At 43.0% G+C, this 23,689-nt stretch overlaps 1 protein-coding gene across 1 annotated transcript in view; it reads right to left on the bottom strand.

Annotated features, from left to right (window-relative positions):
• WNT2 (Wnt family member 2) overlaps positions 1-23,326 on the bottom strand; it is a 47,412-nt gene extending 24,086 nt beyond the window's left edge. Inside the window, exons 1-3 of the mRNA XM_046020027.1 lie at positions 22,964-23,326; positions 20,575-20,801; positions 15,103-15,380 (exon numbers count right to left, since the gene is read on the bottom strand). Of these exons, the coding sequence (XP_045875983.1) occupies positions 15,103-15,380; positions 20,575-20,801; positions 22,964-23,046 (588 nt within the window). The 5' untranslated portion in view covers positions 23,047-23,326. The remainder of the gene's footprint in view (positions 1-15,102; positions 15,381-20,574; positions 20,802-22,963) is intronic.
• Between the last annotated feature and the right edge of the window lie 363 nt (positions 23,327-23,689).

The raw sequence follows: 23,689 nt of genomic DNA, 5'->3' as shown, positions 1-23,689 counted from the left end.
ATAAATACACGTGGCAGTGGTCCACACTGCCGATCATCACCATCACTGCCAACAGCCATTCCCCTCTCTCTTCCTAAGTTCTGTCCCAGTGCTGGGCAGCCACGTACTTCAGAACTAGCCTGGCCTCTCTCTGACCCAGAGCAGCCCAAATCAGTAATAGTAATTTCACTATCCTGCTCCTGATTCAGCTGAGGCCAATACGATGTTAGGAGCAATCTGCAAGGGGACTTGTGAGAAAGATTTCTTCACGCTTTAAAAGAGACACGAGGACAGCTTCTTTTCTCTGTCTCTGGATGCGGTTTTCTGCAGCAGCTCCCCTGGGATACGAGGCAGCCAACTCAAGACCAGCAACAAGCTGCTGATGGCGGGATGGAGGGATGGGAAGCACTGGGTTCTGGAGGATGTTGCTGAACTGCTTGAAGGAATCCACCTTGGCCTGGCCCTGCCTCTGTACTTCTTGTGATCCAAGATATTAAGTTTGTGCCCCCAGGGTCTATTACTTATAACTGCAACTATTTCAACTGGAATCATGGCCCGTTCTTGATTGTGGATTAATCACAGGCTCCATCTGACAGTTAACCTTGGGGCAAAGGGAGACCTTGTCTGATGCTGGGTTTGCTCACAGCTCCAGGCCCCGCTCCTAACATACAGCCTGTTCGGGGTTCCATCACAGCTCGGGGCCTCCACTGCCTCTGGGTTTGCAGACTTGGAATTCAAACTCTTAACCTTGAACGGGACAACACCCTGCTCAATCAGAGAGGCGGAGGGAAGGGGTCCTAAGCTGAAGTGGTGTGATTGGGAGAGTAGCTAACGTTAATGTAAGAAGAAGGAAGGGAGAGACTCCCAGTGAGTTTAGGAACTTCCTAGTTGAGAAGAATTCCCATGAGCAAATGTTATAATAACAATGTAACAATAACAACCACTTATCCAGTACCCTGCTGCCTGACAGGCTGCATGACAGGTGGTTTACACACATTCTCTTGTCTAATTACCACAATTAGGCAAAATAGATTATTATTCCTATTCTGTAATTAAGAAAACCAGGGCTCAGTGAGGAAAGTAAAATCCCCAGAGTTACCCAGATAGACGGGGGCTGAACTAGGGTGTGAATCCACCTCTCACTCCCAGATCTGTGGCTCTTTCTAAAAATATTTAAAATCCTATATAAGTTACAGAAATTTTGAGTAATGCATACTGTTTCCCTCCCTTCTTTTGAATGAGTCAAAAATTGACTAAATAAGATTGCCTGCATCATGGAGAAAAAAGAGGCAGAGATTAAGCAGGGGGCACTATATTCCATCTTCCATACCAATAGCCATCAAAAAATCTATTCAACAGGCAATTTACAGAAAAAAATATAAAGTCCTAACAAAAGTACAGAAAGATGTTCAACTTCACTAGTATCAGGAAATGCAAGCTAAAAGAATGCAACACTTGTTTTTTGTAATTAGCAGATTAACAAATAGTAAAAAGTCTGATAATATTTGGTATTGGTAAGAGGATCGAGGAAGGAATCCCTTAAGAAACTGTTGGTGGAAGAGTAAATTGATAACACCATTTAAAAATGGAGAGCATTTCTGCAACACCTGTCAAAATTGTAAATATATGTATCCTTTGACCTTAGCTATTCCACTCTGGAAATATTTGCACAAGCTTTGAGGGATACACACCCACATGGATGTTCATTGCAGCATACTCAGCAATAGCAAAATATTAGGAAAAAAAGCCCAAATGACATCAGCAGAAAAATGGTTAAGCAAATTATGGTACATACTTAATAATGGAATATTATGTGGGCTTTGAATAATGCGGTAGATCAGTAGGACAGAATGAAAGGAAGCCAAAAGATGAAAACGAATTGCAGAACAATATATGTGTTATGGTCCACCTTTTAAAAGTTTTTTTTTTAATTTTTTTAAATTTATTTATTTGACAGACAGAGATCACAGGTAGGCAGAGAGGCAGGCAGAGAGAGGAAGGGAAGCAGGCTCCCCGCTGAGCAGAGCATGGGGCTCTCTGCTCAGCGGGGAGCCTGCTTCCCTTCCTCTCTCTCTGGCTGGCTCTCTGCCTACCTGTGATCTCTGTCTGTCAAATAAATAAATTTAAAAAAATTAAAAAAAAAACTTTTAAAAGGTGGACCATAACACATATATTGTTCTGCAATTCGTTTTCATCTTTTGGCTTCCTTTCATTCTGTCCTACTGATCTACCGCATTATTCAAAGCCCACATAATATTCCCAGGACCCTGAGATCATGACCTGAGCTGAAGGCAGAGGCTTTAACCCACGGGGCCACCCAGGCGCCCCTATGGTCCTCCTTTTAAAGGCCTATGTATAGGTGTAGACACAGAGAAAGAAGGGAAAACATGCTCTTCTAAAATCTGGCTGCAGTCTGAGGGGTTACATGGTCTGGAAAGAGAGGGGAAAAAAAGAGTCAAACCCTTTGACAGGTAAAGGGGATTAAGAGGAACACACTTCCAGTTAGAAGTCAAGAGTAGGAGACAAAAGCCACGTGTAGGGAATATAGTCGGTAGCCTCGTAATAACGTTGTAGGCGGACTACACGTCCTGTGTGAGCACTGAGTAATATATACCATTGTCGCGGCCATATGTCACACAACTGAAGCTAATAGAACGTTGTATGTTAATTGCTTCCACTGGAAAAAAAAAAGGGGTGAGGCTCTGCATGGAACCGAGTAAAACGACAGGAATCCGGGGATTGTTCCCTGGCATCTGGAGAGAGGAGAGCAGTAATTCTCATTCGGGCGACACATTAAAACCACCTGGGAGTCTTCCAGCACCTAGAGGGGCCTCTCCCTCGGCAGAGGAAATCAGAACTTAGGCAGGAGTGGGGGGAGGTGATGGCCTTGAGACTCCTGCCGGTCTCAGGTGCCTCTAACAGGCAGTGGGGCGGAGGATCCCAAGTCCAGCAAGGCGGCCACAGCCGGAATGCCCCCGGAGGAGGAGAGAAGCGGCTGCACCCCCCGGGGGTCCTAGCCCACCGAGGGCCCAGCAGGTGAGATGCTCTCGTGACAGGGAGCGGCATTCCATTTCTAGGAACGGGGATAGCTGATTGTTGACTGGTGTTTGCGTCCTAACCCATGTCTCCGAAACATACTCCAGTTCGCGTTCCTGCTGTTCTGGAGGGAATCAGAGAGGCGGGTGGAGCAAAAGCCAACAGTTTTAGAGGACCCGGCTGCAGTGGAGGGGCCTGTCCAGGGAGATGCGCCCCGGGGATCCCAGGAGGTGAGAAGAAAGGGGCTGCTGGTCTTCCGGAGCAGGAGGGGAGCCCCGCAGACTCACCCTGCGGATAGAGAAAAGGGTGAGGGAGGCGGAGGACGTGGGGACATCCCAGGGGCTGCCACACTGTCTGGGCTTTTGGTGTGTGTTTGCTTTTCATGCAAACTTTCAGAGTTTTTAACTAAAGAAGTATGTGCCCATGGTTTTAAAATATCAGATAGTCCAGGCAGGGTCGGGGTGAGAAGCTGAAACCTTCTGTTGTACCCTCCTCCTCCTCTCTCTCTCTCCCCTTCTTCCCATGGCACTGCACACCCCAGAGGTGGTCTCGCAAAATGAATCCTGCTTGTAGCCTTCCTGGTGGTTACCTAAATGCCCATAGGAATGGTTCTATGCTAGAGGATCCCTGACTTTGGGAGGAACAGGGAAAGCCATCCTAAGACCCCTCTGCCAGAAAATTGTCATAATAACTACACAAATCTGCAGTGACCACGGGGTGAGCCCTCTGGAGGTGCCGAGCCAGGTTGGCACAACCGAAGGTGGCAGCCCTGTGTGTCACTGTTGACCCACTAATCTACAGGGGGTATTTCCTAGGAGACTTCTTACAGCGGTGGAGAATTTACCCCAGCCCTTGCCTCACCGGGCCTCTAAACAATTCTGGCGATCAGGGCAACTTCAAGGCCCAAAGTGGAACAGTTCCACCTATTCTTGTTCCAAAAGTCCAGGTGCAGTCCATCTTCCCTCCTCCCCTTCTGCTTCCCAGTCTCTATCAGCGTCACCTGTCCTTTTCTAGGGGCAAAGGTGAGGGCATTCAAGTCCTATTCTATGGCTGTAGGTGTCTCCCACAGTGTGTCTAGATGTTGATTCTAAAAATTGAAAATAACAAACATAGAGGTAGTTGTGTTAACTGCATGATAAGGACCATGTCGGGACTGCAGGTCATAATCTCTGATCAGCATCACAGCCTCTGTGCCAAAGAGGAGTGTTATTGGAGTGAAGTTTGCGGTTTTCCCGTTTTCCTTTCTACTAACTACATTTACTAGAACCTGATGTTTTGCTCCCTCGCATCCTTCCCTCTGTCTCTCGAGCCTCCACAATCCTCCACTTTCTTCCAACTTGGACTGGCTACACAGCTGAGAGCCAACATTTTGCTCTCCCAGTTTGGACAAACTACTCTGCTATATGCCATATTTGCTTTTTTTTTTTTTTTTTTTTTTTTTTTTGGTTTATTGCTTCTCTTTGCAGCAACTTCTTAACTCCTTCGAGGTGCATGGGGGATCATGGGGGGATACATTGTCTGAATTCTTGTGCATCTAAAATGTCTTTATTCAGCCTTCATCCTTGACTAATAGTTTGGCTGGGTATAGAATTCTAGGTTGAAAATAATTTTTCCTCAAAACTGTGAAGGTGTCACTCCACAGGCTTTGGTTTCTAGTGGTACAGATGGGAAGTCTGATGTCTGGCTGATTCTTTGGCAAGTGACTTGGGTTTTCATTTCACTTTGTATTTTTTTTCTACATGGAAGTCTCCAGAAACTTTCCTTTATCCCAAGTATTCTGAAATATCAACATGATATTTAGGATTTTAAGAAAAAAACTAATCCTGCTTGGCTCTCAGTCAGTCCCTTCAATCTGGAAACTCCTTCAGCACAGAGATAGTCTCTTAATATTTTTCTCCTCTCAATTTTTTTAGTTTCTTTGTGGCATTCTAATTAGTTAGTTGCTGAACCTTCTCAATTGATCCTTTATGTCTTTTATATTTTCTCTCTTATATTTTTAATACTTTCTTTCTGGCTTCTTGAGGAAGAAGTTCCATCAAAGTAACACTCTTGGCTCTCACCATTCCCTTAGTCATTTCTCTCCAGGGGAGGAGAAGTGACTTGTCCAACTGGTGAGCTTAGAGGAAGGACAGGGTTTGGGTGCCTGGGTTCCTTCTTGTCAGGCATCTGCCAACCTGTGGAGAAGATGAGTTATGATCAGTTTCTTCCCTCCAGCAAGGCGCTCCTTGCAGGGGCTCCAACGTGCAGCCTGTGACAGGGTGAGTAAGGCTGTCCAGTTCGGGGGTAGAGTGCTAGGAAGTGCTTTGAAGCTTTGAAGCTACCTCCTCTGGTGCAGCTTTTTTTTCAGTAGAGCAAAAGACATTTTTATTCTTTATCCAGCTCCTTTATCTACTTTTTAGTTGGTTTCAAATTCAAATGGGTATTGTTTATGAATCTCCTTAACTCCACTTGTCTTTTGGGCTCCTTTTTTCTCTTTCTTTTTTCTTTTTCTTCATTTTTTGAAACAAAATTGATATATAACATTATGCAAGTTCCATGTTTACAACATTATAATCTGACATCTACATACATTACAAAGTGATCATCACCAAAAATCTAGTTACCATCCATTCTATAAATGACCCTGTTTATCCACTTCACCCACAGTTCCACCCCCCCTACCCCCGGGGAACCATCAACCTCTTCTTTATCTATGAGTTTGTTTTTGTATTGCTTTGCTTGTTCATTTTGTTTTCCTAGATGCCACACATGAATGAAATCATATGGTATTTGCTTTTCTCAGTCTGACATATTTCACTTTGCATAATACTCCTAAGATCTGTGTTGTCACAAATGGCAAGATTTCATTCTTCATGGCTGAGTAGTAGTCTGTCGTGTATATCTACCACATACTATTTATCCACTCATCCACTGATGGTTGCTTCAGCTGCTTCTATAGCTTGGGTATTTTAAATAACACTACAGTGAATATGGGGTGCAGAAGCTTTCCAAATTAGTCTTTTAGTATTCTTCCGAGAAGTACTCAGACATGAAATAGCTGGATCATATGGTAGATAGATCTATTCTCAGTTTCCTGAGGAATCTCCATACTGTTTCCTGGGCTTCTCTTTAAGCTTTCTGGGAGGTTTCTTTGGCTTTCTCTTCAAGTTCTTCCCTACTCTCTAGCTGTCACTTTTTCAAAGCATCCATTCTTGTTGTTTATGGATGTGAACATCTTCTGAAATACCTGTGAGGAGACTAATTAGGCTTTTTAAAAAAATTCTCTTCTCGTTCTGGAGTTATTGGTCCCCCACCCCCACCCCTGAGGTCATTTTTCCTACAATTCTTGGTCTTTTTCTCTCTTGCTGCTGAATTTAATCAAATATATGGTAATCTTTGGAAAGTCTCTTCATATTAAGAATGAAGTTATAAAACAGTATTTAGGAATGCAGGTTATGTGGGTGGGGCTTGTGGGCCATCGAGTTTTGTTTTCTGGTGAGTAGGTAGGACATTGGCTGTTATGCTGGAGACTCTAATTCCAGAAAACCTGAGAGGTTACCAGACTTCTAGGAGTTCCACTCATGGGGGGAGAGGGTGTGGATGGAGTTTGTTATTCCGTCTATGGGTTTTTCAGTTAGTCCCAGTTTTCAGGCCTATGCTTCTCTCCTGTGCTCATTGGTAACTAAGCATCATGGTTCCCACTTTAGCTATTGTCCCATCTGCTTTTTCCTTTCCCCCATCTGCTTTTAATCCCCTAGACTGTGGCTTTTTCATCCTTCGTTATCAGTAACACTTTCTTCATTTACTTCCCACTTCCCAGAAATTTGTTGAGTTTTCTCATTTCTTTGACCATTCTCCTTATGGTTGATTTAAACCATTTCTTATCCCATTGGTATAATTTAGTGAGGTTTTGGGAGGAAGATGTGAAATACCCTACGTCCTGTCCACAGCCTTGAGTCTGTCGCACTCAAATATCTGGAAGGGGACAAGGACCGTGGGGTGGGGATGGGGCAGGGTGGGCTGTAACTTCCCCATCTTCCATAGACACTTCTGTACTGTACAATTCACTTTTGTTTGGGCAATTCTTATCTTACAGCAGGAAGAAAGGACACTAGGAAGAATTGATAGCAGTGGCTTGTTGTCTCTCTTCAGTGTGTGAGGCTAAAAGCTTCTTCGAAAAACAGGCCCATGACACAGGTCCTGTTTTTTCTTTTGTCTCAGATCTTTCCTAAAAGATCTCTTCTGCTTCTTGTTTGATTCTGAGTGGCTGTGTCTTCAAGGTTGCCATCATTATCCCATTCCCAGCCTTCCCTACCTCCTCTCTCACATTCTCCTGGCCCCTATGGCTTTTCATATCTCCAAACAGGCGAGCACGGTCAGCATCAATGCTTCACTTAAGTTTTTATTCTGGGGCATCCAGTGAATAAATATTTGCTCATATGACATGACTACGTGAGAAAAAAACAAATATGGCTCCTAAGAACAGCAGTACTCTTTTGGTATTCAGCCTCATGGAAACTATTTTTAGCTGACCAGGTAACTTGTCTCAAAAAATCTTTGATAGGCTCATAATTGCTTCAGTGCTAAAATCATAGTTAGCAGATTTTTTATGTGGCCCTTAAATCTCTAATTTTGAGCATTTTAAGCCTTTGGTCTGCAGAGGCTAATTTCTAGACTTAGGATTTAAGAAACTTCTACATATTAGCATTCTATCCCAAAGAGATAAAAGTCTGAATGTTTAAAAAAAAAAAAAAAAGCTATAGAAGAAGGTAATACATGCATTGAGCAGGCTAGAACAACTCTATTTACTCTATTTTATATTTATCTGCCCAGCTTATTGTCAGAGCATAATAAGGAAGCTTAACTTTCATTAGGGTCTCACATATGTCAAACCACACTAAACACTTTATACTCAGTACTTACTTAACCCACCCAAACACTTCATATTCACTGTCTTATAGAAGCCACACAAACATAGAAAATATGTCCTATTTTTATCCCCATTTCCTGGACTTGGACATTAGATACTAGAGCGTGGCTGAGGCAGGACGTAACCCAAACATGACTGGCAGCAAGTCTATACCTCAAATCACTCTACCAGCATTTGTCATCCTGGGGTTTGCCACTCCTCCAACTCCCAGGGGTTCATGTTCTCTGGGTTCAGTGAGCTTTGGGAAAGTTTTGTGTTTGTTTGTTTTTTAAGATTTTTTTTTTTTTTAATTTGAGAGAGAGACAGTGAGACAGAGCATGAGAGGCAAGAAGGTCAGAGGGAGAAGTAGACTCCCCGTGGAGCTGGGAGCCCAATGCGGGACTCGATCCTGGCACTCCGGGACCGTGACCTGAGCCGAAGACAGTTGCCCAACCAACTGAGCCACCCAGGCGCCCTGTTTGTTTGTTTTTCAAGATTTTATTTATTTTGAGAGAGAGAGCACAAGCCAGGGGGAGGGGCAGAAGGAGAAGCAAGCTTTCCACTGAGCAAGGAGTCCAGTAAGGGGCTCGGTCCCAGGACCCCAGGATCATGACCTGAGTTGAAGGCAGACGCTTAAGGACTGAGCCACCCAGGCTCCCCAGGAAAGTTTTTACATATAGTGTTTGCATATCTAATTACAGTCTACAAAGAATTATTTGCCAGTTAGACTTCTCCCAAAGAGAATGAAATTTTGGTTTCTTAAGTCAGCTGTGCTGAGAATGGAGCCCAAGCAACCCCAGGGTGTCTTTGTATGATTTCTTTACAGGACATCTCTTCCTACCAGAATGAGGGCAATGGACCTTATACTGTGTGAATGTATGCCAGCTTAACTATTAACCTTGCCTTAGAAATGCAGTTTAGAATTTTACTTTAGGTGCTTCTATGCTATGTTTTAACTAAATTGCTTAATAAATGTGGGCATTCAAAGAAGTGTTAGTACTTTACTTTTTTAGTTGAGTGTATGCAACAAAGCCACTCATATATTTCTGGTCTTCTATCAGTTTTCCTGAGGGAAACATATTTAATTTTCTGAGGGAAAACATATTTAATTTTCAGATGCTGGCTTACAGCCAAGTACATTTATTAACAAATCCTTTTGACAGGTTTATATCTCTAAGATAAGTGTTACTGAAAATCAGACCAACTTCTATAAATACAAGTTCTGGAATTAGGAAACAAGGGACATTTATTAGCCACCTGTGCAGCTGATTGGCATATGCAATCCTTTGTTAACTTAAATGAGACATTGTGATTTCTTGAGCACTGTCATTCTTCAAAAACAGTGACTGCAGGTGGGCTTTGTTAGGAAATATAAGGTGTGGAATTCAGGAACATTACTCTTGGCTAACCATATATATAATAATTCTTGTTGATTAATGAAGCCAGTCTAAAAACATTTTCTATGAATAATAGAACTTTACATGGAACCATAACAATTTTGTTAAAAGTTATTCTCTGCTTTGGGACTTTGATTCTGGTTAGTTTTTGATTCCTATGCTCTATAAAGATTTATAGTAGGAAGCACATACTATGTACAGGTACAAGACAGGGGTGAGGTTGGCACAGCTGATCTACCTTTTCAAAATGCATTTAATTCTATGAACTAAGGAGACCAGTTAGAAAACAAATACTCACAAAATGAGAGTTGTGCCTCATAAGAATGCTCAACATTATTTAAAGGAGGGTTTAGATGAATAGGAGGTTAAAGAATTCTGGCTCTGTAGCTCAGTTTGATTTTATCATTTTCTGTTGATAGTCCTTACTTTTGGAGAATGTGATTTTCATGCCTAGTTCTCTTGGTTCAGAACCATTATTAATTATTTATCTTAAGGGGCATCATGGGAGTGATATCTTGGATGTTTTTATTAGGTCCAAGATTACTTGCCTGTAGTAAGTTTATGCTTGTGTCTTGGACAATATCCATTTCTGTTGGACTTTGGACATATTTCCTATAGACAGAAATATCTGTTCTGTCCCAGTTTCCCAGTGGGCCAAGTTCAGGGACAGGCCCCAGTGCTCTACTGCATTGACTTTGTGTGGCCCTGGTTTGCTCAGGGCATGAAACTAGAAGCTCTGACTCCCTTGACCCTCCAAATTTCTCCCATATAAAATACAGGATGCCAAGTTAAGTCTGAATTGCAGATGATTTTAGCTAGCAGTAAATTCATTTTGTTTGCTATTTCTAGCCTTCCTATTAGATCTTTGTCTCTTCATATGCAAAACATGGATAGTAATGTTACTTGCCTTTTAGGCCTTCTTAAAACCTGGTGTATACATTTTAGCTGATGTGGAAATTCTCTTTACGTAACCTGTCTAAAGTCATGCTCAAGTATTAGAGCCAATGTTCTGATTCTAGAACCCCAGCTTCCATATGCCTCGGAAGATGCTTTCAATAGCTAAGGTCCGCTAATGAATAAAGTAGCCAATAGCAATGTTAAACATTATGTTAAAAATATAAATTTCAACACAGTTGCCACATGCTATTTTTTTGTTAGTATCCATCAGAAAGCCTAATATCTACATCAGCCCTTATATGCATATTTAAGGCTGAAAATAAAATTCAGGGAAGTAAACATTTCTCACAATTTTCCTCCTGTACTTAATAAGGCACTAATTCAAACACATCACAGAACATCTGGACTTTGAAATCTATCACCCCTTCAAAGGGGACTCCAGAGGAGGTAAGAATGTGTAGGAGTGGAACTTAAATGTTTAACGTCTCCACTGTTCAGTGCCTTCCTGTTGCTTCCCAGCGACGGCCAAATCTCTCCACACGGCGTTCGAGGCTGAGATCTGGCCGTCGCCAGTGTGCAGCCTCAGCCCCTATTAAGTCTCAGTTAGGAACCCCACCCTAGAGCCTCGTCATTCCTCAACTTTGATGTTCTTTCTGCTCCAGTATCTTTCTTGGCCTTGCAGTTTCTTCATCCTGGAAAGAATTTTTCCTATCTCAATCATGGGAAATCTTTATCTCCAGCTCTAACATCCAGTTCTGTTGTGACCGAACCTTCCTCTCCTCAGCTCTCTGGCCCTGTGGCTGATTTTTCTGTTAATACCCACAGCCTAGAGCTTGCCTGGCGCTTGTGTCTCCCTCCTCCTCCCGACGAACCGGTCATTCCTCCTGGTCAGGAGGCTCTTTGTCCTATGTTTTTCCACCTACGACTTAGTGCCCCAGAGTAACACATTAATTATCTGTTGACCTAAACTGAGTCCCATAGCGTGTAGGCCTCTCAGAGCGGCGGCAGCGCCATTAGATGGAATACTCTGAAGCCACCCAGCAAGACTCCATTACTTCAAGTACGCTCCCAGGGACCAGTAGTTGTGTTTCTGGCATTTAAAACAATATTCTCTCTGTTGTTAAAGAAGAATACAAATTCACTGTAGGGCGCTTGTGAAAGAAAGACCTACACAAAAGGCAAAACGTCATCATTAAACTACCTTCCAAGGGCAGCTGCTGCTCTTTTCAAAATATGGAAACTCCATGTTTTTCTCAGAATTGCTCAGCAGAGCATTGGAAGGTCCATGAGGGCAGAAGGGCGAGCACTACTGGGTTTGAGCCCCAAGCCCAGTGTGCCTCCACCATCTAATTCTTTAGTCACCAGGTCCAGCCCAGTCTGCAGCTTGCCGTCTGAAAAGTAGGAATACTCGTGCTGGTTTTTATCCTACAGGGTTTCCTGGAAGATCAAATGACAAATTTTGGATAGTATTTTGTAAACTAGAGAATACTGCGTGCCTGTATGTTAGTGTGCTTTACTGTACCAGAGATGGTTCTATGGCTACCTGGGGCCGTCAGACCGAGTCCTCAGTAATACCTCCTCCTGGGTTTGTGTCTAGCTCTGTTCCTGAAATCACAGATGACCTTCGCTTCACTAAAGAGAAAGGAATGGGCTTTTATGGAGCACAGCTGCCTGTCCGGTTCTGTGCTATCTACCTTATTCTTGTCTTCCCACAGCACCACGGAATACCCTTTACAGAGGAGAAAAACGGAATTTCAGTGAGCAACGCTACGGGTACTGCAAGATTAAAACTAAGGTAGATCTGATTTTTAAATCCCATATTCTCTGTATTTTCATAGTAAGAGAACTTCAGGGGAAAGAGTTTTCCTGGAATTCTTATCATGCACATTTCCAGTAGTTCTAGGGCCTTGCTTGACTGGATACAGATTCTTTTGATTCTCTTAGAAAAGGTCAAAGAAGCTGTGATTGCTTCAACTACTTGTGATTACTTGTGACTATTTCTAAAGAGTAGACTAATGTAAAAGCCATCTTCAAGCTTATGAAAGGGAACAATGGTGGCTATCTACCTCGTAACTTTGTCTCGTAATTTGTATATTTTAACATATAATTTAGAAGATTCTGTGGCATGGCATCTTTAGATTTAAAAAGAACTGTTGAGAGACACTGGTATTTCCTTCTTGATAGACTGTTAGTTTTGAAGAAGGTAGATTTCTCTTTTTAGAACTTAATAATCTGATTTAGAGGTGGAAAATTGGACTCAGTCAAGGATCAATTTTCAAGTATACATCAAGGGAAAAAACCATTACTACAAATTCTGAGGCTGTGATTAAAAAGATATAACGGCACAGAGGATCTGAAATGACATTACAGTACAGAGACACATGAGGGTGCTCTAACCAGCTGCTGTTATAAATGAATTAAACTGTTCAAATATTAGGGGAAAATTAAGGCCCACTGTGAATGGCAGTGTTGAATTCACTTTATAGTATCGGCTAAGTATAATATTGGAATTGGTGTTTTTTCTTTTAAATAAAGTGTATTGGTCCCCGACCCGCATTTTAAAAGTAGAAGATGTTGATGAACATTGGGCAATATGGGAAACACTGAAAAGCACAAAGCAGAAAATAAGAAGGAACGGACGGTGTTCTCCGATTGGAGAGACTGGGGCTTTCTAGAGCCAGGCCAGTTGGAGGCTTAGCTCAGGAGGCCTGCCTTCAAACACAAGCCCAGCCTGTTCTCATTTTGATTCCACAGACCTTCTGCTTGTAGGAAGGGGGAGCAGAGACTGGGGGTCTAATGACCGCAAGAAGAGAATTAAAGACGCATGTTTATCTCAATACATTCACTCTCATTAAAGTTCATATTCACTGACATCATGCATCTCCTTGAAAAAGTCTGCCCACCCACCATTAATTAAAGCCACATTTTAAAAAGTCAGCGTGTGCACTTTTATTCCAATCAAAAGTAGCCTCCTAAGTTTTGAAGACTAGGCAGGAGAGTATCTGAAGCCTGACAGCTGTTCACCTCTACACAGTGAAGAATCATGTGATTTATATTAAAAGTCACATTAAATCAGGGCCTATGATATAATAGCTAAGATCTGTTGTCTTGAAGAAGTGAAGCATTCAAAACCTAATGGCCTATTAAGCAAAATTAACATTTCTTTTGACAAATCAACATTCTTTTGGTTACAGCATAGGACCATATGCCTTTACCTTTAGGAATAGTCTTGTAGATCTAACTACACACCCTGCTTGAATAATTAAGCAGCACGCTCCTATCAAAGACACCACACTTTATAACTTATACATGTGGCATCAATGTCAAAACAAAGGTCAATGTAAATTTTTAAAAAATCTAAACCATTGCACAAACAGTAATTACCAATAGTTGTAGGATTACAAATATTCTATATTCTTGGCAGTAGTCACTGTAGTTCGTAAATTCATGAAAATAAGGAATGTTGATTTTTAAAGTTCAAGAAAGGTACTATTTGTAAACAGCTCAGGTCACACTCATTTTATTCCATGTGTTAAGTAAGACTTTCCTTCCAACTTCCTTTAAATGAGATTTGTTCTTTCCATGAGCCTAGTAAAAGGGTTTTTATCCAAACAGATCTGCATTCTTTTTGATTCTTTTTTCTATTAAAGCCCTCCTGGGGACCTCTCAATTTTATGCTGATCTTTCTTTACATATTAATGTCAAGCACATTTTTGTTTTGTGTTGATAAAAGACAAATTACGATTATCTCTTCCCATTGGCAGTTCGATTATTCTAGAATGGTTCTGACCAAATATTTCATTAGTTTATGTGTTTTTTTCCACAAAGAGATAGATAGAGTGTGGCATTCAGACTCTCTAGTTATTCTGGTCCTGTCACCATGCGGAAAGAAATGGCACATCACCGGATCTGAATACTAGCTCTGAAATGGTTTGATCCTGGGCAAAAGCACCCCTAGGCTAGGAGTTGAACCTGAATGCTTGTACTGACTTTTCTACTGACTTTCCCTGTGACCTTGAGCACCTTAGGTCCTGTTGCCTCATGCAACAAATGGGGGTGAGGAGGCAAATAATGACAGGGTACCCACAGCCCAGGAAGTTAGTCAGGACTAGTAGATAAGGGGCCAGAGCACCCCTTTGGGGCATGTCTTTCCCTGGTCTACTTACTCATCCAGTCCCAGAAACTACAAGGTGGTGCTTTAATGTGTGAGAGTTGGGTCTGGTTCTATAAAAAGTATCTCTAAATCTAGAGGTCAATAAGCCATGCCTGGTGGGTTGCTTTCCTGATGAGTTTGAGAGAAGATTTCTGCATCTTAATCCCCTCAGGTACAAGCAATCATTGTCACACTGGTACGTGGGGTGAATCCCTATCCTCACCCATAGATTCTATCTCCTGTCTAGATGATACAGTATCCAGAGGGACCATAAAACACTTGATTTTAGGGGTGCCTGGGTGACTCAGTGTGTTAAGCCACTGCCTTCGGCTCAGGTCCTGATCGCAGGGTACTGGGATCGAGCACCGCATCGGGCTCTCTGCTCAGTGGGGAGCCTGCTTCTCTCTCTCTCTCTCTCTCTGCCTGCTTCTCTGCCTACTTGTGATCTTTCTCTGTCAAATAAATACATAAAATCTTAAAAAAGAAAAAAAAACACTTGATTCTACACAATGCCAAAAGGAATGGGTCGCCTCCTGTTCTGCTGTGAGGAGGAAGGTAGAGTGCGGGTGGAGACGTTTCAACCTAGTCCATGATATTCTTTAAAATCTGTGGCAGGGGGCAGGGGGCAGGGCAGTGGGAAGTTGGACTGTATAGCATTTTATCAACTCTAGGAAAGCTTAAGATAAATTTGGCTTAAGTGATTTATAAAGCCATGCAGTCAGGAAAACCACAAGCACCATAGCCATCCCTACCTTCCTGCCGGCTCTGTTGTTGTGAAGGTTCATCAGGGCCCTGGCATCCTTTCCCTTCCTTTCCTTGGCGTCCACAAAGGCTCGGGCAAATTTGATCCCATAGTCAATGTTATCACTGCAGCCACCCCAGTCGAAATTGCCCTTGTTGTCCTTGGCGGTTCCTTTCTTCTTTGGATCACAGGAACAGGATTTTAGTTCTCCTTGGCTACAGGCCCTGGTGATGGCAAACACAACTCCAGCTGAGGAGACGGCGTAAACAAAGGCAGATTCCCGACTACCTGTAACAGAAATGCTTATCTTAAATGTGGTCTGGAATTGCTAGTTCGGAATGGTTTTCACACTGGGGCTGTTGGGCGCTCGCTCTGCCTCTGGCGTCCTTCGCCATGGAGCAAGAGGGTTCTGGTGTTCTTGAAGGATTCTCTTCTAGAGCCAGGGCTCGCTTTTTAATAGGAATTGTTTCTGTATCATAAAAGCTTTTGTCATCAGATGGCATCTGTGTGACAGCCATCCTTCAAGTCAGTTAAGCGTATAAAAGAAAATGCAGCAAAAGCCTGTCTTGCCCACTCCTGGCTTTACATTCGCCTCCTGTCCTAGAGGGGAGGAATGCCGCCTCTGAGGCCTTCCTTCCATTTGTAACAGAGCCCGAGTTCTAGGATTCTGTCATTCCACTAAATAGTTTGGTATCATGCTATGGGCATCTCTCCTTGAAAAACCCTTTCAAGCTTGCAGGCCTCAGTGAGGACACTTCTGTCACATCGACAGCGGAGGCTGAAAGACTGAATTCAAAGACACCTAGGGGCTGAGGCTGGGAAGAGAACTCAGGCAGTGAGTGACCAGCTTTGCGCGATCGTTGGGGGGGGGGGGGGGCTCTGGTTCGGCATCAACTTTCACGAGTAATTCAGAGATGGTTGAAGGCAATATGCAATATCCTTCGGTTACATACTACGTCTGACTATTAAGGTGAATTTTCTTTCTTCTGGAACACCTGCACTAATCACTGGTATTGGGTAAAAGACAGCAAAACGCTTTTCTTTCGTTTTCTAGAAGGAAACAAATTTACCGCCTATAATTAGACTTGGGCAAGAACCCTTTGGGGTGCTTTCTTAGAATTGTTCTTTATTAGGGCACAGACTACTTTCCCTTACAGGCTGAAAGGTACATATTTCAGTGCAATAACTACATTAAATTATTTTAATAATCTGTAGTAACTCATAACACGGTGTTGTGGTACAGTGACAGATATAAGGCTCTTTGGGGTCCGTGTACACCTCATTTTTCAAGTGGAGCAGTATTTCATTGTTATTAGCATGCCTTTTAATTAATGGGTGCTGCAGCAAATATATTAACACTCAAAATAAAAGCTCAACAACCTAATGCCAACGTGAGGCAGAAAATGGAGGGCCACTCAGCGATGCAGTATGTCAAGACGAGTGTGACTTTTTGAACCGCACAGCTGGGAGAACAAACCACCTTCTCGCCTTGAAGCCCTGCTTGTTTCCGTTTGTCATTCACTGCGAAAATTTATTATATGTCCCTTGTAATATTTGCTCTGCTAGTCTCATTATTAAAAATCAGGAAAACATATCTACACCATATTACATGGCACTTACCTCAGCCTTCAAAAAATATCTCCCCTGAAACCTCTAACCATCAGAAAAGGAATCCATCATGCCCTATGTTTAGGTAAAATCAATTATATGAATATTTGCCATAGGTAGCAGGTAGCACTCTCCAGGGAGAAATGGGATGGTCAAAGAGCTATTTTAAAGAGTTCCAGATTCTATTACAAGGATCGCATGTTTTCTAAGTGAATTGAGGTGTTTTGTAAAAGAAGGCGATTAATAGATACTAATGTGGCTTAATCTCAGGTAGCGGTTTTCTGATAAATAAGATTTTTATCACACCCATTTTATAGTTTCGGAAAATGGCTTGTCCATAGTTAACCCCTTGGTCTGCTAAGGCCCGGTTTTGTATTTGTCATATAGTGCCAAGATGACCCAGAGGAGGGAGATTCCAAATGCTTAATGTATTTAGCTCTAGTTTTATTCCTTAAGGAGAAAGAAGAACAATTTTATGAGGTGGTCTTTTAGGGGAAAAGTATGGGGGATGTGGATCATAAGATCTAAGTGACCAGACAGTATTTTGAAAGCCATAGAGGAATCAGTGGCCTAGGTGCAGAGTTTATCCTGGTATAACTTGCAAAAGATGATATTGACTTGTTGGCTAAAAGAAGGAAGAAAAATCCCTGAAAATCTGCTGTGTTTCTGAAGGAATTTCCAAAGCAAAAATATCACCTTTCTAAATTGTCATTTATTTTTAAAACACATTACTAAAGAACTGGATGTCTATTTAAACACAAAAGTTAGCACATTGACTGACTTTTCATTTTTACCTCCAGATGTTTTGGTATCATGTAGATATGGCCTTAAGATGTTTTCAGTTAAGTGTCTTAGATGAATCACTAAAATGCTATGTGTGAAATAGTAGCACATTTCAAGAGTTGTTTTGTAACAGAACAAATTTTGATCTGGAGCCTCTTAGAAAAACTGATTCTCTTTAAAGCCATCACAATATGAAACAAAATCGAAATCTCAAAGGTGGTACTTCCTGATGTGGTGGAAGTTTCGCTAATTTGGGGGTTGAGAGGGACACCTGGGTGGCTCAGTCCATTATGCCTCTGCTTTCGGCTCTGGTCATGATCCCAGGACCCTGGGCTGGAGCCCCACATCCAGCTCCTTGCTCAGCGGGAAGCCTACTTCTTCCTCTGCCTGTCACTCCCCATACTTGTGCTTGCTTGCTCTCTCTCTGACAAATAAATAAAATCTTAAAAAAATAATTTGGGTGTTGAGATAAGTCAAGAAAGGTTTATTAAGTGCAGAGGCATCTTTTTTTTTTTTTTTTTTTCTTTTTTTTCTGGGGCAGGGGATGGTTACTGGGAGGACAAAACACTAGAAGCTCCACATTCTGGAAAGTTATGGATAGTTCAGCTCTCTCTTTAAATGCTTGCTCTTTTTTCCTTTTTCATTTTCTTTTAATACATTACAAGGATGAGACCTGCTCACTGTTTTGCTTTTTAAGGCTAATTTTAGAATTCTGGAGGTGTATTCCTACAGGAATATTTCTGGGTTTACTAGTTTGGTCTTTTAAGTTTCTCTGCCTATGGTTGGTGACAGTCTGTGGAATGAATGAATTGCAAATGTTTCCAGAAATTGTTCTGTCTTCCTCTAGCTCTCTGAAGCAAAAAAGGCTAGTAAATGTTCTCCTTTTCTCTAGGACCATGGGATATGTTAGTAACTTTTATGTTCTCCGCATCAATAGTGTTGGCCTTTGCCTTTCCTATTCATCTATAAGGACATTTAGGTTTCCAAAAGAGAGAGTTCTTCACAACTTAAGATGTGAATTTCCCTCCAAGCAATTAATTGTAAAAATCTTTGGATAGCTTCATTGGAATTTCTTGATTATTTCCAGGATAAACTACTTTAGGCCAAATTCAGCCCTCCCATAACCAACACAAAATCATCACCGACAGTCACAGGAGTTTATATAAATGTCCAGGAAGAAAGCTGGCCTTCTGTGAAGAATGGAAAGAAATTGTGTAGCATGAGTGTTTTAAGTTTTGAGTACTTTGGCAAAACATTCAGCTTCATCTGAAAGAATCTGAAGGAAGTACAGCTTAGACTCTCTTTTTTACCTGAGTCCTGACACTCAAACTAGCACCACATCCCCCAGTTCTAACCTCTTCCCTCTCAGCAACCCTACAGCCAAGATTAAAGGATTTTACAAATGAATCCCCAGCTTTGCTAGACATGTTATCTTTAGGTTCCTTCCATGGGCAAAACTGCTTCTTTGATTGCTGATCTAAAGGTTTTTATTCAATATGGAGACATCTGAATGGATTTTTGCAGACGGAATTTGGAGGTGAACATTTTGTGAAGGAGAAGGATATTTAATTTGTAATGACTGAAAAAGGATTGTGAGTACTTTGGAAAGAAAGTCCTCACACAGCCTTAAACACTGAGAGCCTGTCCACAACATGCCCAAAGATCACTTGTGTTAGATATTTGTAAACTGTCTCTGACAAGGTCCAGCACTTTAATTGATTCACTGGTGAGCTAATCTAGGTGAAGTCTTAAAATTCCATGTAGCTGAAATTTACTATTAACCTTTCAAAAATTTGCGATGTCATATTGAAACTCCAAAAGGAATGCACGAGAATATAGTTCTTAAACTAGAGAATAAAATTGCAGAATATCGCAGTAAATTAACTTTAGGGATACACTGAGTGAGAGTACTACGCCCTTGGGGGATTTTAGAGACATTCAGTTATGCATTTGGCCTCATAAAACCCTAGGGCTGTGATGATTACATGATAGAAACACCCTCTGTTAAGCATTACCAAGTGTACAGCCTGGACAATTTTCTTAGCAATGGGGGGGGGGTGGTGGGCAAAAACAAGTGTAGTTTCCTGTTTCTGGGGTTCACACATAAACTGTTGTGTTTTCAGTCGGATTTCCCAATAGCAAATGGGCCGTGCTACTTCTTGAAGAATGCTAATAATGCCAGGTTAAGGGATGGGTATTTTTGACAATGAAATCTGATTTTCAGTTAATTTGCTACTTCCTGTATTCAGGAATTTTAAGAAATTTATTATGTAATTAGATGTGTTTAATGCTCCTTCTAAGTAAAATAGAAACAAAACAAACATGTGTGTTTGAAAACAATGTATTCATGGTTCTCACCCAAATCCTCCATAAATATTATTCTTCCTAAAATGTGCCTAAAAAATACAAAACAAAACAGGTGCTCATTACGAATTCATCCATTCATTCAACCCATCAATGAGTGAATGGTGCCTGCCCCAGAAGGTACCAAGCGAGTGCAGGAAAGAGAGGCTAGTCCCTGCCTTGCAGAATTTATAATCTACTGGAGGAAAAAAAATGTTGAATTTAGACACACAGTGACCCGCGGCTGAGTAGCTGAATGGGAGATAAAAGGTTTGAGACAGAGATTTGTCTCTTCTTCTTAATATACACACAGGGTTTTTGTTTTGTTCTGTTTTTTGAAATACATACTTCTTAGTCAGTAAAAGATTTGAGTATTCCATCCTGATCTGCTCAAATCCTCTGGCAGTTTCAAGTCCCAGAAAGAATAAACAAGTCAAGAGAGCACTGTGACCGCTTCCTCCTTTCTCCTGAAGACAAAATCTGATCTTGGAGGAACAGGCAAGGTATTGACAGGAATAGACGAAAAGAGCAAAGAGCCAAGAGACAGTTCATCCTAAGCTACGCCTGGCCTCCTTCAAAAGTTGAGGCGAGTTCCTTGGTTTCTCTAGTCGTCATCTGCAAAACAGGGACATGGCCAACCCAAAAGAAGCAGCTTCTGACTAATAAAATGCAAGACAAGATGAGCAGGGTCTCTGAAGACCCAGTCAAGGGACAGCCTTGTGGAACTCCATGAAGGCAGGGGACTTACTTCGGAGAAGGACCCTGCCAAAGAGGCTGTGATCCCGGTCCAGCGTGTTGCAGTTCCAGCGGTGCTGGCGGAACTGGTGCTGGCACTCTGCCGTCCACTCGGCCACTCCCAGGCCAATGGCCCGCATCACGTCCGGGTGCCGGTGGCAAAGTTGTCGCTGGCGGCTCACCAGACCTGGCACATTGTCACACATCACCCTGGAGGAGCCACCTGTAGCTCTCATGTACCTGCAAAGGACCAACACAGAGGTGAAAACACCACAAAGGGCCAGGGCTGGTGTCGTATTGCCCAGGAAATGAAAGAGCTCAGAGCTTGGTTCAAATAGGAATCCCTGATTCTCTGGAGGACACTGGAAAGCAAGAAGCAGCATACCAGGCATGGGAATGATCTGGTAAAAGCCACCCCAAAACGGAGCAGTGGCTCTGTGTTCTGGACAGGAAACCAGGGCCACCTGATGATGCTCTGCCCGTGGTAGAAGAGTCAAGGTCAAGAGTGAGGGTGAGGGACAGTGAATGGGTTGGGGAAGAAGGCTTCAGAGACTTCGTGGGAGATCGCCGGGGAAGGCTCTGATCTCCACAACACAGTGTGTCTGGGCTTTGCTTTGGGGGACGTCAACCTTTAGAAGCAGCTTGCTCCCATTTATTTGACCTAACGCTGAAGTGTCTTTAGAAACTGTATCTATCTAATCAACGCCTGCTCGTGGTATCTGATGTTACACTCTCCTCACAGACAGGCCCTTCTTTCCTTACCAAAGCATCCTTTAAATATTTCCATTTTTCCAGCTCTCTTTGGCTTTTATAGAGAACCTTTGGAAAAAAAAAATTCTTTCTATTGTTATTAAGGACACTAAATGTTTGGAAGAATCAAACAGTGTTACAGCTCCATAAAGTACTTTTGAAAAGAAACTTTAACAAAAAATTACATCATCATCTCTACCCAGATGTTCTCTATTAGTTGTGAAATGTTTAGAAAGGTACCTTTTATATAACCCAAGCTGCCATAGGTGTCTTTTGAAGCGATCAAACAAGGAGAATGTCTTTTTCTTGTATTTTCATTATTTTATATGATCATAAAATCGTTACAGCTGTGACTTCCAAAAAATATATTTAAGTGACAGCTGAGAGACAATGTGACAAAAAGCCTAGGCAATAAATAATGTTTATACACCCATGGAAACAGAAATAGTCATTTTATTGAAAAATGGTCACTCTGATAAATCAATCTTTGATCCTATGTCAGCAATGTCAAGGCTAAACGCCTTCCTGTTCAAAGTGGCTTAGGAAGGAATTGAACCCTTCTTCCCATCAACGCTTTGGCTTGCTCCTTTGAAGAGCTCCAGGGTCTTCCTAAAGCTCCTTGCTCTAGTCTTTAATTTGGCTGAGACTCCTTACTTATGCCGGATTCTTTTATAAAACAAAACAAAACAAAAACAGCCCATGATAACTGGTCTTTCTGAATCAGTATTTTAGTATCTGTTCTGAAACTTGCAGGTTCAAGGACATTACAGAGCTAACAACTCCACCTCTTTTCAACATCAGAAGGAAGGGAGATGGAGTGGGGAGAGAATCTGCCTTTGGAACTTTTAGCAACGCTAAGACCTGTTACATTTCAACATTCTGCCATTCCTTTACTATGCAAAATAAATCGCAGACCAGCATACAAAGGGCAGCAAAGTTACTCTTTGGAGTGACTGTGATTTTGAACAGGGTAGCATCTTAGAGCCCCCGGGGGCTGGATCTTCGTGTTAAGGTGGTAATCTCTACCTGGAGGCAACAAGAGGTCCTTCCGCCCCACAGGGTGAAGCATTAGGAATGTGGAAGGACGAGAAATAATACAAAATCATACGCTTTGCGTTGTGCAGCTCTCCACTGCCAGGACTGGCCCGTCGGTTTATCTTGAGGCAGTTTTACGGGGTACTGGAGGGGGGAGACTGTTGTAGTTTTCAAGGTGAATTTTCACACGCACACACACGCGCGCGCGCACACACACCACACACAGACGCCTGTGTTACAGAGCTAGAGACCCGGCTAGCGTGTCTCTCAACGGGATAAGAAATTGGCTGATTTTGCTGTCGCTCATCTGGATCCAAATCAACCAAACATCCGAGATCTCATTTGAGGGAGGCTGTGGGGTTGGTTTTTGTTTTTGTTTTTTTGTTGGGTTTTTTTTTTTTTTTTTTTTTTGGAGTTGTCAAAGCTGGAATGGTCTTCTATGGAAAAGCAAAGGGGCTGGGGCTGAGGCGGTACCAGAGAGGACAGCAGATGGGGGTGCCGACTGGAATTTCGATGGCCGTGGCCGCGGTGAAGCGCCACCGGGAAAGGTCTCTGTGGCTAGTGCGTTCCCCACTCCCATCTCCAAAATCCCCCTGCACCCGTGCGCGTGGACTTACCACCATGAAGAGCTGACCTCAGGGGTGAGCCAGGTCAAGAGCAGAGGGAGCCAGAGCCAGATTCCACCGAGAGGGGCGTTCATATTAACCCCCTTGCGTCCGCATCAGGTCAGACTCCGTGTGCGGGCGCCATGCGTGCCCGGAGCAGAAGCGCTCAGCGCCGGGAGCGCCTCGTCACGGCTGCCGGCGCCTCGCCGCGCCCCCGCCCCCCGCTCGCGTCTGAGGCGAGTGGCGAGACTCGCTGATAAAGTTTCAAACCACCAACGGGGCGAGCGATAAAGGCCAGCCCTGGCCGCCTCGCCCACAGCCCAATTCCCCAGGCGCGGCGAGCGAGGGCAGCCCGAGAGCTCTGCGCGCCTCCTGCGCGCCCCTGGCCGTTCAGCTCCCCGCCTGCCGGGAGCAGCCGAGGGAGGGGGTGCGGCGCCGGGTGGGGCGGGGGGCGCGGGTTTTATACAAGGGTGGATGAAATGATGGCAAGAGATGTCTGGAGATGAGGTGAGGCGGGAACAGAGAAACACCTCCGCGTGGCCTCGAGCACCCGCAGAGGCAGGCACCTTTCGGGAAGCTCCTGGTCAGAGAGCATCAGTGGGGCTCTTGCCACAGGACCCATGCGGCGGAGAGATGAGGCTACCCTCCGGCAAACAGAAGTCTCCGAGGGTGCAATGTGGGGAAATGAAGGACAGGATGAGGAGATTACTGTGTACAGCGTGCAAGAATCCAGAGATG

Source organism: Meles meles, chromosome 10 (genome assembly GCF_922984935.1).
Source record: "Meles meles chromosome 10, mMelMel3.1 paternal haplotype, whole genome shotgun sequence".
In the NCBI taxonomy this organism is placed as follows: domain Eukaryota; kingdom Metazoa; phylum Chordata; class Mammalia; order Carnivora; family Mustelidae; genus Meles; species Meles meles.
The sequence above is the reverse complement of the archived record's forward strand: the minus strand, read 5'-3'. Positions and strand labels throughout refer to the sequence as shown.